This window comes from Prunus persica, chromosome G6 (assembly GCF_000346465.2).
Source record: "Prunus persica cultivar Lovell chromosome G6, Prunus_persica_NCBIv2, whole genome shotgun sequence".
Classification (NCBI taxonomy): Eukaryota; Viridiplantae; Streptophyta; class Magnoliopsida; order Rosales; family Rosaceae; genus Prunus; species Prunus persica.
This window is the reverse complement of record NC_034014.1, coordinates 28,165,908-28,182,683: the sequence shown is the minus strand read 5'-3', so window position 1 is coordinate 28,182,683 and position 16,776 is coordinate 28,165,908. Positions and strand designations below refer to the sequence as shown.

The 16,776-nt window shown below is 37.1% G+C and overlaps 2 protein-coding genes across 3 annotated transcripts; one reads left to right on the top strand and one right to left on the bottom strand.

Moving 5' to 3' along the window:
* On the bottom strand, window positions 245-7,698 carry LOC18775590 (kinesin-like protein KIN-14I). Its single transcript, XM_020565061.1, has 18 exons — window positions 6,054-7,698; window positions 5,314-5,480; window positions 5,079-5,222; window positions 4,682-4,915; window positions 4,519-4,590; window positions 4,126-4,194; window positions 3,825-4,028; window positions 3,657-3,738; window positions 3,414-3,509; window positions 3,142-3,318; window positions 2,955-3,061; window positions 2,668-2,846; window positions 2,407-2,568; window positions 1,994-2,247; window positions 1,743-1,906; window positions 1,432-1,623; window positions 781-1,316; window positions 245-688 (listed from the first exon to the last, which is right to left on the bottom strand). Exons 1-18 carry the CDS (start codon window positions 6,169-6,171, stop codon window positions 559-561), a joined length of 3,087 nt encoding a protein of 1,028 aa, XP_020420650.1. The 5' UTR covers window positions 6,172-7,698; the 3' UTR covers window positions 245-558.
* On the top strand, window positions 12,056-15,993 carry LOC18772812 (eukaryotic translation initiation factor 5B). Of its 2 annotated transcripts, none has more exons than XM_007208652.2 (4): window positions 12,056-12,187; window positions 12,814-14,058; window positions 14,154-15,141; window positions 15,382-15,993. In XM_007208652.2, the coding sequence occupies exons 2-4, from the start codon at window positions 12,814-12,816 to the stop codon at window positions 15,633-15,635; spliced, it is 2,487 nt and encodes an 828-aa protein (XP_007208714.1). In that variant the 5' UTR covers window positions 12,056-12,187; the 3' UTR covers window positions 15,636-15,993. The 2 variants fall into 2 exon arrangements, with proteins under 2 accessions (XP_007208714.1, XP_020422908.1); XM_020567319.1 differs by having other exon boundaries at window positions 12,808-14,058.

Below are 16,776 nucleotides of genomic sequence, written 5' to 3'. Positions count from 1 at the left end.
ATGTCCATATTTAAATTCTCATGTTGAGTTATATTATATGTTTTATAGATAGCTTCATAGGGAAGGGAAGGGAAGGGAATATATTTCATGCTTGTAAAACCTTATTGTTTGTATGAATGAGTATCAACTTCAATCTGTCTTGGACAAGCAAAGTACGTATAAAAATAGACCAGCCATTATGAGACATTGGGAATGAAAATATATATACAAAACCACATTTTCTCTTTTTAAGAACACATCAAAGGAAAAAAAGAATTGTTGTTCTTTGATTGCAATATCAACACTCATATAAACAAATTGAGATGAATGGGGCGCGACAACATACATATATGACCACCACCGCAGAAACTCAGGCAACTGCAATTGTTGCCACCTCTCATATGCATAGAAACCTCTCTCTCTCTCTCTCTCTCTCTCTCTCTCTCTCTCTCTCTCTCTCTCTCTCTCTCTAGATATGAATACACAAAAACTGACACCAAAAAATAAAAAATGAAAAAGAATTCATCATAGAGCAACCAAACTTCCCTCAACACACCATAAAAGTAAACTCATCATCGATCACTTAGCATTCCCAGATCTTCGCTTCCCTTCACCAGGACCTGCCTGCCTTCCAGTTCTATGCAGAGGCTGATTAACCCCATTTGGTGGCTTCCGTGATGGCGAAGGAATCAATGATGGAATTAAACTCCTGGTTACAAGCAGACACATGGAAACAGTTTATCACAATATATCAATGCAGCTCAAAGAAAGCATTGCAAATTGATAGAAATCAGAGTTTACCTAGTTTCCGGGCTCCTTACTGGCCTGGGAGAAGGTTTCTTTGGTTTTGCTCCCAATCCGTTCGGAATGCCGGTCGCTTTCAGGGGATTAAGTTGCCAAAGCATGTCTGGCTCCGAGCAATCACTAGTTGCAGCCTCAAGCTCATCAGAGTCATCCGTGGTGGCTGCCTCATATCGACTCCTTTGTACTTCATAGTCTTGGCTCTCCTCTTTGTTTGCCATTAATTTTCTAAAGTTTTGGTTTTCCATGTATAACTTTGGAGGGTCTGGGAGGCTGCTTGGACCAAACATCTCTGGCAACTGTCTGTTGTCCACATCCCAACATCCTATTCCTAATAGATTTTCTTCTCCGCTTGCATTTTCCTGCTTGTTCACCATCACCTTATCAATCCAATCACCAGAAAGTACTGAGTCCTTATCATCCTCCTTTCCACTCAATCCAGGACTGCCAATCGGTGGCCAGGGAGGTGAGCTCCTTAGCATATCGTGGAGATCTAAACTTCGCCTTTTTGGCTTTGATGCAGTGTTTTTCCGAACCTAGTGCAATCCAAATAGAGATGAATATTTGAAGCAACATACAGTGTTTAGATTTCATTAAATGACATAGATAAAATAAAGTCTCTGGCATATCAATTCAATACTTGGACAGTACCTCTACATTTCCAAAATCCTCCAATTGTTGCCTGCGACCACCAGACCAATCTCCAGTGCTTTTCTGACTAGAATGCAAAGGGGAAGACCCAGCAGACTTGACTCTAAATCTTTCTGGGCTTAAGGAATGAGAATGTTGAAGCTGCACTCCCTGTCCTTCCTTCCTTGCTAAGGCTGCCTTAAGAGTAGCAATCTGAAAAGGAAAGAATAAATAGTAAACAAGAGCTTCACCTCTGTTGTTCTCCCTCCAAATCATCAAGAATAAATTTATTGCACATATAACTCGGAATAATAATATAAGCCATACTCCACCTGTTCTTTGAGCTCTTTTACATCTGCACTGTCTTTGTTTACTCGAGCGGCACCAAGCTCAACTGTGGAAACACGTTCCGCAAATTTGAGTGTACTAAGTGTTTCTCCGAGAGCTTCAAGCTCGGGGCTAATGTGAACAAACATGAGCGTCTTCGCTTGCCCTCCTGTTAAGGACGAATCAGATGATTAGACTACGCAAAAATAAAAAGAGAAAATATCTATGTAAGCTCAAGGTTATTAAACAATCTTACCAAGTGAGTCTTGGAGCAGTTGTGTGAGTTTACTATTTCTATAAGGAACATGTGAATTCTTTTGAGCAAGAGAGGCAATGACATCTCCTAAAGCTGAGAGAGACTTGTTAATATGTTGTGCCTCCTTTAATCTATCTCCTGTCACCTCAGATTTGTCAACTCTTTCACTTCCTGCCAAGTCAACTAGATGCATACAACCACGGAGAATACTTCCAGATGTCAGGTCCTTCCCGTGAACATGAACTGTCAAGCAGCTGTTTATGGTAACATAAGGAAGTCAATGTCTACGGCTTTATGCATATGAAATGTGACAGGAGTTAGTTTGGATGGACTCATAATCACTTCAGAATTTTGCTTAAAATGTTAAATGAGAAGGGAACATGATTCAAATTACAGTGTATCATTAATCTTACCTGTGTGATCGACTACTCCTGTCATTCATGGCTGTGGCACTCACCGAACGATTCTTATGCCCGAGGTTCATCAAATATATAACATCAGATGTTGATGATACAGGAACAAGGTTTGCATCTGGTACATTAATTCCATTTTGAGAACTGTTACGAATTTCTAATGTATGTTGGAGTTAAGAACACACAGGAATATGGTATGTGCATTGTAAAGAGAATAACAATAAGGAAAAGTGAATTAGTGTCATGGCTCATGAAGGATATCTTTTGTTGGTGGCATCCATCGACAGGAGATCCCGAACTTGCTCATTGTAAATTTCAAGCATCTGAACAGAAATTCCATAGCTAATGGTGTCCTTTCTCTGTTCTGATAGAAGAAATAGATCACTAAGTGCTCTATAATTTACACCTTGACTTTCCTCTGTAATGTCTCTCGGTCCAGTCTATATTGGTCAACAAAATGAATCCACAAAATTAGTTCATTATTTTTCAGGAGTCAACCGGCCAAAGCATAAAGATTATATGATGAAATATCTATGCACATATTTTACCATTGTGAAAGTTTTTCCTGATCCTGTTTGGCCATAAGCAAATATACAGACATTGTAACCATCAAGAACAGACCGAATCAGAGGCTGCGTATCTGTAAATACCTCCTCTGCAGTGAAAGAAAAGTGGCAGTGAAAATGCTGACATATATGACAGGTTAGGAATGAACACATATGCAGATTAGCTAACCTTGGGTTGAAAAAGGACCAAACACTTTGTTGAAACTGAAAGATTTCCGTCCCTCTTTGCCATATTTTGAAGGGGTGATAATCTTAATACTTGTGTCATCAATGTGATCATAAGTACTCGCACGATTTGATTGCCCAGGCAAGAAGGGCCGCACTCGGCAGTATACCCTTATATTTCCTAACCAAAATAATTGATGACCATTTAATCTTATAGAAAACATAAGTTGATTTTTAAATATAGAAGTCAACACAATTTAAGACCAGAAATATTACCTTTCAAATCCTGGACTTGATTGTATAACTTGCGATTTTCTTCAAGAACCTTCTGGTATCCTGTTGCTGCATGAGCCAAGCCGTGCAGGTGCTTACCTACATGGGAAACTAGTTACGGTCCTCCATTGAAAAAGTGAAACAACTTTAAAACATTCTATTTCAGGGAAGCCAAAAAAAGTGAGCACCCCATGCTAGCCTCGTTGGAAAATAAAAAATTAGACCAATGTTCGTTTAAAGTCATACCTAGGCTGTTGAACTCCTCCTGGTACTTCATCTGTAGAAACCGCATTCCTGCTTTTGTATCATATAGAGTATGTTTCAATTCCTACAGAATATTAACAAAAATTTCACCAGTAATTTAGGGGTATTAACAAAATTTGTAGCTGCTAATATGATACAACTGCAGTTTACCTGAATATCTTTCTGCTGTTGGTCAACCAGCATTTTCTGCTTAAAAGACTCAGTTTTTGATCCCTCTTCATGGTCAGATATTTCTTCCTCTTTGATATCAGCCGCGACTTTCTCTTCATGGTCATCTACCTTCATGTCAGCAGAACATTCAGAAAGAGATCTTTCAGGGCCAGACAATGTCATATCTCTGGAAGCTGTTTTTATCTGTCATTTTAAAAATCAGTACAAGTTCTGTGAGTCAGGAAGCAATGAGCTTTCTTATGAAGCAGTAAACCAATGTTGAATAAAGACAGCTTCTTACGAGTGAATTTTGGCTTGCTAGCCGATGCTCAAACTCCTCCATGACTTTACTCAGCATAGATTCCACAATCTGTTAAAAGCAACAGGAAATTGTTTCTCTAAGTAAGTAATGTATACATGCATATATAATGAATTGGAAAAACGAGTGCTCAGGCTGACTGGAAACATGATATTATAAGCAAGAATGTGACCCTTAAAAGACCAAATAATAAACTTCTAGTTCCACTAGATGTTCTCAATATATGGGGAGTGTATACCTATTTCGTTGGATGGCAGTAAGCTACAGAGCAATTAATGGCCTACTTTCATGACCGAAATGAGTGAAAGTTATTTTGATTCCCCTCCACATCATTATATTCATTAAGAGAATCAGTATAACAGGCAGAACACTTACGAGTGGAATTTCTTCTTGTCTCCTGTCGAAAAGCACTTCACGGACTAGCATGTGTAAGGCATGAGAGGAACTCTGAAGATCAGAAGAGACAGAACAATTATTTTCTGCAATTGATATCTTCACAGTAAAAATAAAAATTTAAGAAACATCTAATCTCACTAACTGCTTCATTGATATCTTCACTGGACAAACTATCTAGGGACTTTTCTCCCAGTGATGAGGTCCTTGTAACGGAATTCGCAAAGGGTTCTGAATTTTTTCGGAAAAAGTATTTTCCAGAGGTAGGTGATTTGAAATTTGTACCAAATTTCCATGATCCAATTCCACCTCCTTGTTTCCAGTCATTATATGATTTCAGTGCTAGAACACAGTTCACAATCCTTGCAGATTTTCCTCCCTGTAAATTCAGAATGTGGAAAAATGTTACTGCAAAACGACAAAATAAACAAAGTAATGATGCATAAATGTTTGCTGGGTACATTTCAAACATCCATAATTAAGGGAAGGACCTAGAATGGACTCTTCAAGTTTAGTATCAATGCAACCAAAACAGCACCAACCTGTTCCAAGTCAGAGGCTTCAAAGGTTGGAAGCCCCATTTCCTCCACAGCAACAAGGAAGTTTCTGACATTTTCGAAGTACTGATACGCCGATAGAGCTGCCCCATCAGGAATAAGAACGGAGTCGGAAGGTCCTTCAACTACCTAAAAACATATAAGCAGCTAACTTTATCAAAAACAGTCGATTAATAAAGGGCTTGAATAAAGACAAAGTAAAAACCAAGTTGAGTCCTACCTTCGGCACAGCTCCGGGTTGAACCTTGTTAAGAACATTACAAAGGATTATCCCACTTCGCAATCCAAGCCTGAAATCTTCTTCAGAAGGCTCAGCTGGCAAATCTTTACCCCCCACAACTCCGACCGTCTTTCTCAGCCACCTTGCTGCTTCATACCTTCTCAAGGCTGCAAAATAGCATGGCAACATTCATTTTTTTACTTGCCATATACCAAATCTCAATGGAATGATTATCACTGAAGAGGTGAAGAAAAACAAAACTGTTCAATCTGATTTAAGTCATAGGATCAGAAACTTTGCTTCTACTCTCGAATTGTTGTTGTAAATTTGAGGTCATGATATTTAAACTCATCTCCAAATTCATTGAAAGTTTAATACCAAACTTACATTCAACGAAATGCTTAGTTTTCAATGCCAAAATTCATCAAGAAAAATTACAGAGATAGAGATAAAAACGAGAACAAATTAATCATTCCTCCTTCCGCGCAGAAAAATTCAGCATTCTAGAAATTCCAAAAATCGTTGCATTAAATTTGCATCAAATTATTATCTTACCACATATTGCTTGACAAATTCGTAATCTTATCCCCCCAAATTGGTAAAACTCTACAAGTTTCAATCGAATGTAAAACAGAAAGCCCCCAAGAAATGGAAGAACCAATAAACTAGATAAAATAAAACTCAAATTAATCCAAATTCAAATGTCAAGAAGATAAAGAGAATGAAGGAAATATAATTACAAGCTTCCTCAGCCTTCCTGGAAGCCAAGTCAATATCGCTCAAACGACTCCCATGCTGTTGAAGAACGTCTTCAACCACAGAAACTATAGAGAAGGGCAATACTTGCTCTGTTGCCATTACCGCCAATAAAACTCAGAAAAACAAAATGTCCGGCCTTTGAAACCAACTCAAATCCAAAATTCAATTCCTACCCATTAATCCAAAAGGCCCAAGATATCTAAAAACACAATTCAGAAGCCAAAACTGTAATGGGAATTTAGAAAAGTTTGATTATTTCTTTCTTTTTCAGGTGAAGTTATGAAAGTTTGATTGAATTCTCTGAGGGAGAGACTGAAATTAGAAAAGGGGAGACTTGGTTGTGAAGATATTAGGTCCTATTTGAGAAAATAAAAGAAAATAAAAGAAAATAAAAAAAGAATTTTCAAAAATGGAGAGAGAGAGAAGATTGGGGTTGGATGATTTTCTCGTCCTTTCCCTCACTTTCTCTCTGTTTCTCAGCTTTCTGGGGTCTCTCTCTCTCTCTGTTTTAGCTTTGTTTCCCTTCTCTCTGTCGCTCTGTCTGTCTAATATTGAAGGGAAAAAGCTACACCGAACCTAGTTCCGAGCCTCTCGGAGAAACTAGGCTTCAACGGTTTATATTTCACGCGTGACAAAAGCTTTTAAAATTAATTAGCTATTTTAAAATAAAAAAATTGGTGAAAAATAAGATAAAACAGAGAAGTCTCTTTGCTCAATTGGACTGGTGGTGGATGAAATATATATTGTCCAGACAAAATTACCTTTTTCCTTCTTTTTTTTTGTTGAGAGTTGGAGTTTTTCTTTTTCTTTTTCTTTTTCTTTTGTCTTGGAAGGTGGATTAATGGGATTGTTTCTGTAATTTTTTTTGGTAAACATGGAATCAATTGGGAACAGGTCTTATGATTCATGAAGTTACTGTTTTGTCCAAAGTTTTTATTCTGGTTATGAAAAGGAACATTTGGAAACCATGCTGATTTAGTTCATGGAAATCATAATTGACCTCCGTTTAATCCATTTTTTTCTTTTTTGGGTAATTATCACCTTGTTGATGTCTTCGATTATTGTACCGTTGAAGTTAATCTAATGAAGTTTTTCTTTGATAAAAAATAAAAAAATAATAAAAGATCAAAATTTAAAAAAAAAACCCAGCTTTAAAAAATAATAATAGTTAAAATGTAGTCAAAACCTTTTTTACTTGGTCGTCTCCTCGGTTTTTTTTAAGAGGACCTGGTGATTAATTGAAATTAATTTAATTAGAAAAGAACTAAAGCAAATGCATATGATTTAGGTCTTTTCAAGAACATAAACTCAGCCCTTTGCTTATGTGTAAAGGCTAAACATGTGACCATGGTTATTGGAGATATTCTTTTTTTCTTTTTTTTTTTGAAACCATTAATAATTCAATTGCTAAAAGTTAGGATGATGATTAGGACCATTGTACTTAACCAAGAATTGAGAACTTGGCCCCTAGATAATGTTACTTGTTTCAGCTGCTAGCTCTCATGCAAATTAATCACAAAGTGCTTTTTAACACCCACATAAACATATCAAATGCAAACCTTAACCAATGAAAAGGAAATTGAAAGAGGAAGAGCACCAGCTGCTGCACCACCTTATCTTCTTCCACTTGTCACTGAAAGATGATTGATGGCCCATTTCACCATTACCATATATAACATGGACAGGGCAAGAAAGAGAGCACATGATATGTGCACCACTTCATGATTTAGGCCATTTGTACCCCTATTAAACTAATGTTTTTTTATTTATTTATTACAAGCCTATATGTTATATATCTTGAAATTAGGACATATTTTTCTTTTGGGGTTTTTTTTCCTTCTTCTTTTTGGTTCCTTTAATGGTAAAGTAGCTTGGTCCAAGATTCTTCTAGGCTTTGTCATTGTGGTGGGGTGAGGTGGGGTGGGATAAGGTGAAGATGCACATGAGATCTCTAAGTCTTTTTCTTTGGGGTCTATTGTAATCTAAAAGTAACTTATAATTCATAAATGGTCCAAAATGAATTAATAAGCAAATAAATTCGATTGGCATGATGAAATAATATGAATATTATTGTAAACAAATAAGGAGTTTGTAGTTACGAGCATTTGTCCATGCACCCGAAGTCTTATGTTCGACTCCTCTTCTCCTCAATATCGCTTACATCAACAACAAAAATAAAATCAGAGTAAACAAAAGAGAACTGAAGGGCTTTGTTGTAAATCACATTCCGTTCCCTCCAACGGTTGAAAGATTCAAACATACGGTTAGGACATTACGAGCCTAATAGGTTCGGCGCCAATTTTAAATGTTCGTTAGTCGGAGACTATGATTTGATGTGGGGCCCAAAAATTAAAGTACAATTGGTAGGACCCAAAAAACCATGCCGGCATTACGTAATATTAGTTAAGGACATGAGCCTGCCGGCCCAAGCCCAACACTGGCAGCAAGTGGGATCCACCGGCCCGGCTAAAGTGTCGCCGGAAAAACATGTCAACAAAATAAATTCACAAGTTTTCTTCTGTTCAAGACGATCGCCAAGATTCAGGGTTAGGTCTAATTATATGATTACCTTAGTTCTTATCAAATCAGAGTCAACATAAGATTTAAAAATATAATAATAATAATGACAAAAGTAAATATATTTTTTGTGTGGAAGAAAAATTTATATGTTGAATGAAATGTTCATGATAAAAGGACTATGGTCCTTGTTAGTGATATGGAGTGCAAGTTTCATTCTATAATTTTACAACACATAAGCGATTACAGAGACTCTCTTTAAAAATTTAACAGAATCCAATTAGATTACGTAATAATGAATCCTTTTTTATTTGCATAAAATTTCAAATACGAACTTAACAACAAATGCAGATGTTTAGTTTAGTAAACTACACTTGTATAGCAAGTTATGTAATATTATAATAAATTGTGATTCAATAAGGTCTTTTTGATATCATTTGTTGTTTTTCAAGATAAAATTTACTTATAACTCGGATATATAATCATCAATGATTGATACGTGTGTAACTTTTTTTTTTTTTAATGGGGTTCTAACATGTGTAAATTTGTAGTTATTACTATTGTTGTGGTAATTATAATGACTTGCCCCCGATAAGCAACTAGAATGAAAAGGTTCCAAGGCTTCCAAGTCAAGAATGGTTGGTTGAGGATTGAGACAAGTTAGCACAATATGTATAGTATAAAATAAATGAGGGGTGCTCAATTTTCCACCAAATGGCTAGCTGCCAAGACCAACCCCAATACAAGGTCTCAATGAACCCAACTGTTTTTGGTATTTAAAACATAGGATCTTAGGGCATGGCTTTCACATACTCATAGAAACTTAGACGTCAATGCACTATGTCCAAATAAATCCCCATATTTTGCAATCTAAATCTCAACCTAACTAATTCGATCCAAATTTATCATAATTAGCAGCATATATTAAGGGTGTTGATTTTTTCACTCCTTTTTATCCACTTACACTTCCTTTTGTTTTTTTTAAACAAGGGAGTGTAAGTGAACCAAAAATGAGTGAGAATATACAATTTACAACAAAGAGAGCATAAGTGAACAAAGGAGGAGTCGAAAAATCGATTTCCTATATTAAAACCCATAATGAAAGAAGTGAGTGAGTGAGTGAGACCGATCATATTCATATGCAAGGGTGACTGGAGAGTGAAATTAGTCATGATGACATTTTCCCCTAAAATCATGACAGGATCAAAATTTTATGTCTTCTTGCTGCCTCATATATTTTGGACCAACCAAATAAAATGGAGGGTAAAAGACATGTCATAACTCATAACTTATAAATATATCCCACTACTAGGTGACCTTTTTAATAAACACATTGACATTTCTCACATTGTTTTGTCTGCTGGTTCATCATAAGAATGAAAAGAAACCCAACATTTTATTAATTGTCATTTGTCCCTCTAAACTTTGTTCAAAACCATAATCAACCCTCAATTATCCTAAAACTTGGTTTTAGGTTTAGCCCATATGCCAGCTTTATTCAGTTTTACAACCCACCCAAGGACCCATTGGCAGTCCAAATCTCACCCAAAAGGACTTGTTAAATTATTATGTCTGTGTATATATCCTCCTTTAATCTCACCCTAAATCTAGCATGGTCTATGCTAAAAAGATAAGCTAAGATGTTGGTATTGAAGCCTTGATGTTCTTCTTTAAGGGGCCAAGATGATGGTCCCTAAATATTTAAATTGAGTGGCTAGGGGCTTATGCCTAATAGCCAAAGTCATTGGATTGGACAACTCAACTCCCCTTCAAGTCATATCATATTGTGGGGAGAAAAGGAAGTTGATGAGTTGTTAACCTAAGAGAAAGGTGATTGATTCCAAGCTTAATAGTATTGTGTAAAATATTGTATTAAGTTTCGATAAAACATGCCTATCAAGAATCTAATCAAGTAGCAGATATTCTAGCTAAACATGATCATTCTTTTTCATCTACGCGTGTTTGGTTTAGAAATTTTATAATGGATGTTTTACATAAGTTACATTATGATTTATATGATGTGAATATCACTGGAGGATGTTATTTCTTTGTAATGTTTGTTTCTTGACTATTAAAAAACCAAAAAACAAAAAAATGGGTTCAACTCCAATTAAAACCAAGTTGAAAGCCCAAACAGAAAGTTTGATTGCTAACCCACAAACAAAGATCAAGACCCAAATCTGGTTGGGTCAGCCCAAGCCAAATTTGTTAAGGTTTCCAATGCTGGTTGGGCCCAAGCTCAAGAATGATGATGGTGTCCAAAACAAAGCCCAATTCACATATGTGGTGTATGGCGAAATTCTATAGTGTGGTGGGGTGGCCATATATGGATTTTTTGTGCAGACCTTTATATTGGCTACATGATCATTTCATTAAACTTAAGTGAAGTTACTATTCAGATAAATTATGTGGCTAATATGAAGGTCCACATCTATAGTCCATATATGACAACCTCACCATAGAACGACTCGTCGTGTTCATAAAAAAAATACAACTTTACCATCAATTGTTCATCCAGAAGTCCAATTAAAATGATGATTGCACATGACAAAAATGAACCCCATAATCTTTTGTAATTAATGACTAATCTGTTCTCTTGTGGTTCTTGTTGGCTATCTTATAGAATCCCTACCCAGATGGGTCAGTTAAATTTGCATTATTTGACAAAATCTTGAACCAGGATTTAATCTTCAATATTTTGGGTTGCAAATGGGGGGAAAAAGAAAAAGTTAAGATAAAACAGCACTGTAGCTGAGCTGTAGGTTCATGTCATTTTGTGGGTAGAATCATTGGGTGCATTTCCATACTGGGCCGGTTTCTAATGGTGGAGCTCCACACACATATTTGATGGGGTCTCAGCAATTAAAGAAATCCTTTGATGATTATGAAAAATAATGATGGCAAATTAAATAATAAAGAAAGCAAAACTTGATTAATTAACTCTTTTAACTTTATTACTAAATCTATTTATAAATGCATATTTCAGGCAGGTTATGATTCCCCATCAGATTTCGACGCTGGAAATGTATCTAACAATATAAAAATTAAATTATATTAAATTATATTTTATGCTTCCTAAAATGGGATTTTTAAATGATTTGGCTTTCCATTTTTGTATCCCAATATAAAATTGGGTTTTAATCTGACCAAAAATAATTATTTTATTTTATTTTTTGTTTTAAATATAAAAAAAATTGACAATATGATAAAAAAATATTATTAATTTTCATAGGATTAAAAAAAAGTAACTGTTTTGGGGGGCGCTGTTTTTGGGTTAAACAACAATCAAATCTTGGCAGTCAGGAGCACCAGTAACGCAAAATATACCAAACTTACAAAATTTATGTACGAATAACGGTCCAGAAAGCAGAAGGGTATTTTGGTAAGTCCTGGAAAGGAAACCTCCAACGGGGACGCCAAGTTGCGCACGCCGTAAGAAGCAGCGTTTTCTCTTCTCGCAGTATAAAAGTTTTGGGTGGAAATAAAATAACGCCAAAAATAACATATAAAAGAAAAAAAGAAAAACGCAAGGAAAACAAAATATATACAATTTTTTGGACCATCTTCCATTGTTTCCGGTGCTCTCTTTCTCTCTCAGGTACTCACCGCACACCTCCTTCTCTCTCTCTCTCTCTCTCTCTCTCTCTCTCTCTCTCTCTACAATTTTCTGTTCCTCTGTGTATGTATATATAGGTATTTTATCTTTGTATTTGTATGAATTGGAATTTGATTTTAAAAAGATATATAGCCCAGCTCTGGTTTTAATTTCTGTGTTTTTAGCGATGAATTATTTTTGATGTTTTTGTTTTGATTTGGTTCTTCAATTGGGAATTTGTTATCACCTTGGAGTTTTGTTGATCATTTGTATAAACTCGAGCTCAAAAAAAAAAGAAAAAAAAAGAAAATGAAAGACAAGAGGGGAAATAATTTTTCTAAATGGAGAATGATGTTCTAGGTTGATTTTTTGTTTGTGGATTTTGGTGTGGTTGAAAACAATTTGTCGGAAAGCAAATCTGGGTTTTTCGTTTGGATTTTTAATGCCAAAAATAGCAGATCGGTGATAGGAAATATTTGGTTGGTTGTTATGCTTAGTTAATGGGTAAGCACGAAACAGAGGAAAAGAATTGGGGACGATTGAAATTTGATTTGTTTTAATTGAATTTTGGAATCTAAAATTGGATTAATGTGGACTTTTGGCTTTTTTATTTTGGGTGCAAGGAGCAGATGGTAAAGGGAGGGAAGGTTAGTTCCAAGCGAAAATTTACGTCAAGAATTCAGTCAAAGTATAAGGATTCCGATGATTCGGATGAGGATTATGTCATTTCAGATGAAGAAAATGAAGTTTCTGACGATTTGGAGGAGGATTATTGTTCTTCTGTGAATGGAGATGCATCAGAAGAGAGCTTTGGGAGTTTTATTGAGGAGGAGGAAGATGAAGAGGAGGAGGAAGTGAAAAAGGTGAGAAAGATCAGTAGACCAAGAGCAAAAAAGGGTTCAGATGGTTTTATTGTGGATGAGGAGGAGGAAGAAGACGAAGAGGAAATGAATCATGTTAGGAAGGCAGACAGATCAAACGTTCAAAATGGTTTTTCTGGGCGGCAGAAAAATGGGGTTAAACCATCACGAAAGAGGAGAAAGGTTGCATATCAAGAAGCGGAGGATCAAGATTATGATGATGAAGATGATGATGACGATGAGGAGTTTACACCAGATGAAGATGATTTTTCAGAGGTGGAAGAAAAACTGGTGGTGAAAAAGAAGAAAACTAATGTGAAAGTGGGCAAGCGACGTTTGAAGAAAAAGGGTCCTCTAAGAGGTGAAAAAAGTAGAAAATCTGTGGCCTCAAAGAAGCCTTTGAGAAAGAGAGGTAGAAAAGGTCAGGCTGCGAGGAGGAAGGTGAGATGTGATGATGATATTGAAAATGATGGTGATTTTATGGACATTAACCTGCCTGTGAGAGAAAAGAATGAGAAGAAAAGGGTTAGGAAAAGGAGGAGATGTGTTGCACCATCAGATTCAGATGTTGTGTCTTCTGGATCATCTGATTATGACTACACCATCTCCGAGGAAGAGAGAGAGCAAGTGAGGGAAGCCAAGGAGTTGTGTGAAAGCTTGAAAACTAATTTTCGAAGTTCATCCGTGTCTACTAACATTCCGGAGGATAGGCTTGTACAGCAGCCAAGAAAGCCTCCTAGAAGGAAGGGCAAGGAGAAGATTGAGCAAGTGAAGGTGGAGGTGGGAAAGCAGGTCTGTGGAATTTGTCTCTCAGAGGAAGATAAAAGAAGAGTGAGGGGAACACTAGACTGTTGCACTCATTATTTTTGTTTTGTTTGCATCATGGAATGGGGAAAAGTGGAAAGTCGTTGCCCATTGTGCAAGCAGAGGTTTAAGACGATCAGTAAGCCTGCAAGATCTACAACAGGAATTGATTTGAGAGAAGTGGTGATACAGGTCCCTGAGCGTGATCAGGTGCCTTATTACTCGTTATGTCATGCTTTATATTGCATTCTGTTTGCTGCTGCTTCTTCTTCTTTTTGTTCAAGTGGGTTTATTTCTTTGTGCAGGTCTATCAACCGACAGAAGAAGAACTCAGGAGTTATCTTGACCCTTATGAGAATGTGATATGTACGGAATGCCACGAAGGTGGGGAAGATGGCCTCATGTTACTGTGTGATGTATGCGATTCACCTGCTCACACCTATTGTGTTGGTCTTGGGCGGGAAGTACCCGAAGGTAATTGGTACTGTGAGGGTTGTAGACCTGTAGCTATGGGATCCTCAAGTTCACAGGCTCAGGGTCGGTTGTCTGATCAGAGAACTACAAACAACATTTTGTCTAATAGACAATCACCCGTTGTAAATTTTGATGAAGGCTTAGAGATAGATCTTAATTTGATTTCCTCACCTCGTTCACATTTTACTCAAGCATTTGGGAATCCATTATCCCCTAGAGTTCCTGTTGGAGGTTTTCTAGCAGCCTCCCCGGTATCGGGGGGTGGGGCACCAACTTTATCAGGGAGACGCCTAATACAGCGTCATATTCAACAACTCCTTTATGCTAATAGAACGAGTTACATGGCCAGAACTGAGAGGAACTCGTCTGATAATTTGAGTAATGATTTCTTAAATTCTCAAGCTGCTCAGGGGAGGGAAACAACAGTACAACATACAAGGACAGACGAAATGGAGGCATCTTACCATACGTTCTTTGAGGAGAGATTGCAAGAAAACCCTTTAGCACAAGTACAAGATAATGATTTCCTTTCATCAACATCAAGCCATCAGAGAAGGCAAGCAATCCAGGATCCAACTGCACCATCTGCTGGTAGATCTCTCAATGGAGCATTATGGCCTGAAGTTACAGGGATGAATTCAATATCGGGTTATGGGCAGTTCCATCACATCAACAGTATATCAAATATTAGATCTGATGGTGGCGTGCCCCCTACCCCTAATACAGCTATAGAACAGAGTGATTTTCACAGAGCAAAGGAACAGCTGAAAGTGATGGTCAAAGGCCACTTGGATAACTTGTCCCGAGATATTAATTTAGGTATGTGAACTTTCAAGTGAGTTGTATGCAAACATCACCTAGTTCATTTTGGACTGATTCCGACGAAGGCATTTCTTCATTGATATGTGAAATGCCTTCATCTGAATCCAGCCCCTTATTCTTATGATTCTTATATGTGAGGCAGCCTAAAGTGCCTATGAGTATTTCTATACTTGACGAACAGATTTTTATCTACTGTTCCAATGGGAACGTTCAAACTCTTGTATTCTTGTGTTTCAGACAAAGGTACTTTTAAGGAAATTGCGAGGAGATCAACGCACACCATCTTAGCTGTATGTGGACGTGAGCACAGAAGCAATGAGGTAGTTGCTGTGTCTCCTCCATCAACCTGCTCCCACGTTGAATTAACGGTGGGCGGAAAGACAAGTCTGATAAGAGGTTGCTGTTCATCTTGTTTTGAATCTTTTGTAGGGGAAGTCGTAAAGAGGATCCTGGATACGAAACTACAGCAGTGGTTGAGATTAGGTCTGTAGGTATTTGATTCAACAAGTGTCTTTCTGCTTCCTCCCCTCCATCCCCATTTTGATGTTAGGAATTTAGACAATTATTTGTTTAGCTTTGTTTATAGATTTGACTCCCACTGAGGTAAAAAAAGACCCCATTCTTATTCAATCCCATTACAGTAATTGTTTAGATAGGCTAATTCAAATTATATTTTTCTCTGTGGAATTTGATCCCACTATACTAAAAATGCTATGTATCTGTCTTTTCCCCAATTGCTTTGCAGCCTGATTGTTATTATTCTAGCTGTCTATGCTATTGTACACTTTTTGCCTTGTCATGGCTCAGGCATTTACTATTTAGGAATAAAATGATGCTTTTGTCGGTCAAGTGGTTAAAAGTAGTTACTCTTGCATACGTGGCCTGTCAAGTGGTTAAAAGTAGTTACTCTTGCATACGTGGCCTTGAATTCGAGTCCCCCTTCCTAATATGGATTCTATCAGAAAAATGATGCCTCTGGTAATTAAAAAGTGACAGTGGGTGAATTTAACAAGCTACTTATTCATCACCCACGCCACCAGCCAGCCTTTTGTTTGTCATCCAACTAGACGCTCCACTAAAAGACCAGCATCACCAGGCCCACGCTCAACAGCCGGCCCCACCACGTCAATGCCACTAATGTTTTCACAAACAGCTCAACTGTTCTATCATCTATATTTCCAATGGGGTCCTTGGTATTTTTGGTCAATTCCAATGGGCGTCCTTTTCTTCAACTGTACGAAGTAACTGGCTCCATATGTCACATATCCCCTCAATTATGCTTCACACCCACCCATGACCCATTCCCAATTAAACAAACTTTATAGCGCCATTTGTTTTCTAGTTGGTAGGTGGTGGTGGAGATGACTGCCTTTCCCCAAATCCCAATACCAAACATGTTTTAGCCTAGCCATGTTTGGGGCTTAAAACTTCCCATCATTTTATTTCGGTCAAAATTTTGAAAGTAGGTCTCCATTTCTTCCTTCAAGAGGCTGCCTAAGAATTTGGTTTACATGTTAGAAAGATTGGGTTACCTAGAAAAAAGAGTACCCTCACATTTTAGGCACACCAAACGTTCAATTTTCTACTTCTTGTCCCATCACACACTCTCAGCCTTAGCTCATTCTTAGATAA